At 36.9% G+C, this 2644-nt stretch overlaps 1 protein-coding gene across 1 annotated transcript in view; it reads right to left on the reverse strand.

The window, feature by feature from the left end:
- Positions 1-2644, reverse strand: part of LOC106873491 (protein CIP2A) — a 43837-nt gene that overhangs the window by 25369 nt on the left and 15824 nt on the right. Inside the window, exon 8 of the mRNA XM_052965622.1 lies at positions 578-696. Coding sequence (XP_052821582.1) covers positions 578-696 — 119 coding nt within the window. The remainder of the gene's footprint in view (positions 1-577; positions 697-2644) is intronic.

The raw sequence follows: 2644 nt of genomic DNA on the forward strand, positions 1-2644 counted from the left end.
TATATATATATATGGTTAATGAGCTGTGTTTTCTTTGTCTTTTTTAGCTCTTCATTGTCTCCTAATCCCACATCACAAAGTTTGGAATGTTTTATTACATGTGTGAAGGTCAACTGTATCTGTGATGACAAATCTAATTTACAATGGTAATTTACTGATGATTCTTCTGTTCCGTGTTTGTGTATATTTCTCATTGTCAGCTCTAAGCATTACTCACTTCCTTTATTACCAAACATTAAACAATCTCCCTGTGTTATTTGTTCCACCTATGACCTTTGTCTTTTCTCCACGGAATTCTTCTCATTCTATCCCCCCTGTTATTGTCCACTTAAACAAATATTTGAAAATTCTCATTATTCTTTTTAACCCTGACTTGCTACTTAGAATATGTTGATCTGAAAAGAAACACAAAGACAAAACATACAAAATATAAACAAAACTTGATAGTTTATTTTATTTTTTTTTAATGTTTGTCCCACCTGGTTTGGAAGCAAGCATCTGCACCACAACCATGCCAGCACTAATATATAGAGAAACGAGGATGGACATGCAATAAAGAAAAGATTAGTTTACATACGCGACATGAGGGAACGATTCCAGCTTGGATCCAATAGAAAGTAAATTTATAGCTGCATGTACTTCATTGCGATCAGACGACAAGAATCCCTTTGATAAGAATTGCACAATATTGGAATTCTGAAAGCATAATTAATTACATTTAGGAAATACTAAAATATATATTTTAGAGGAATGAAAAATACACAGGTTTGAATTGATTTATCTAATGATCTAATATGATTTCAAAGATGTTCAGAAGTGTTTCTATCATCATCATCATCATCATTTAACGTCCGCTTTCCATGCTGGCATGGGTTGGACAGTTTGACTGAAGATTGGCAAGCCAGGAAGCTGCACCAGGTTGCAATCTGATCTAGCAATGTTTCTACAGTTGGATGCCCTTCCACTCCAAAAGTTTAGTTGGTGCTTTCATGTGCCACCATCACAGGGAGCCAGTCAGGGGGCACTAGTATCGACCCATGCTCAAATAGTACTTATTACGTGCCACCAGCATGGGTGCCAGTCAGGTGGCACTGGCCACAACTACAATTTCGATTTTACTTGACTCAACAGGTCTTCTCAAGCAAATGATATCACCCGACACTTCAAGGGTACTTTTAAATGGGCCGGTCGTGCAACGCTGGCATCGGCCATGGCTGCGATCTCACTTTACTTGCCGGGTCTTCCCAGTCACAGCATATCTCCAAAAGTCTTAATCTCTTGGAATCAAAAACTGTTCTAAGACCCAAATGCTATAAAATACAGGGAATATGTTTAAGAGTTAGAATTCATTTGCAAATGTTGAAGAAATAATTTTGAATTCCATGGTCTCTTTGATAAGAGATTTCTACAAAAGACTTGGGTTGAGTGTCGGTTTGCAATTTAGTACTATACCAAACATCAATGAAACAACTACAAAGTGAATATGTTACCTATTTTAAGCCAGACTATTTGAGTGAGCGGAGTTAGTGTCAAAACTGGTCTTAAAGACACAATACAATGCCTTTTGTAAATTTCAACAATGACAATGGTCACCATAATAACAATAATAATCATTGTTGTCATCATTTAACCCTTTTGTTACTGTATTTCTGTTGAGATGTTCTGTGTTTCTTTCAATTAATTTTAAATATAACAAAGAGTATAGTAAAATAACTCAGTTATCATTCAGCTAGTGTTAGGAACATAAATTGTGACTAAGGTTTGGTGGAAGATTTTAATTCAAAACTTATGAAAACAAGACATTTGTACTCAGAGCCAGAGCCGGTTTCAGCTGGGTTGGTAACGAAAAGGTTAATGTCCCTTTTCCAGGATATATTGAGGTAGATTTTCTACAGCCAGATGCCCTTCATGTTGCTAACCTTCATTTGTTTCCGGGCAATACAATATTTCCCTATGGCCAGACATATTTTTCATGGAAGACAAGAAATGAACAATATTGCTGCTATGACAATTATACTCACTTGCAACCGTTACATGATGTCTAGATAAAGATAAACACAAACACACACATACATATTCAGTTTCCATCTAGCAAATTCACACACAAAACTTTGGTGGGCCCAAGCCTATAGTAGCCTATTGCCAAGGAACACCACTACTCATATAATAGTTTCAAATTTTGGCACATGGCCAGCAAATTTGGGGGAAGGGGCAAGTTGATTACATTGAGCCTAGTTCTTGATTGTTACTTATTTTATCGACACCAAAAGGATGAAAGGCAAAGTTGACACTTGTGGAATTTGCACTTAGAGTGTAAAGATGGACAAAACGTTGCTAAGCATTTTGCCCAGCATGTTAACAATTCTGCCAGCTCACTGCCTTCACCATTCATGTAATGATGATCGGTATTTACACTTAGCATGAAATGTTAAGTCAAGAAGACACATAACACATCATACATATACATTCTCTCTCTCTCCCTGTGTAAGTGTGTGGGTGGGGTAGCAGGCTTTTTTTTAGTTTCTTATTTCTTTGTTGCCCACAAGGGGCTAAACATAGAGGGGACAAACAAGGAGAGACAGAGGGATTAAGTTGATTACATCGACCCCAGTGCATAACTGCTACTTAATTTATTGACCCCGAA

The sequence above is a fragment of the Octopus bimaculoides genome, chromosome 2 (assembly GCF_001194135.2).
Source record: "Octopus bimaculoides isolate UCB-OBI-ISO-001 chromosome 2, ASM119413v2, whole genome shotgun sequence".
In the NCBI taxonomy this organism is placed as follows: Eukaryota; Metazoa; Mollusca; class Cephalopoda; order Octopoda; family Octopodidae; genus Octopus; species Octopus bimaculoides.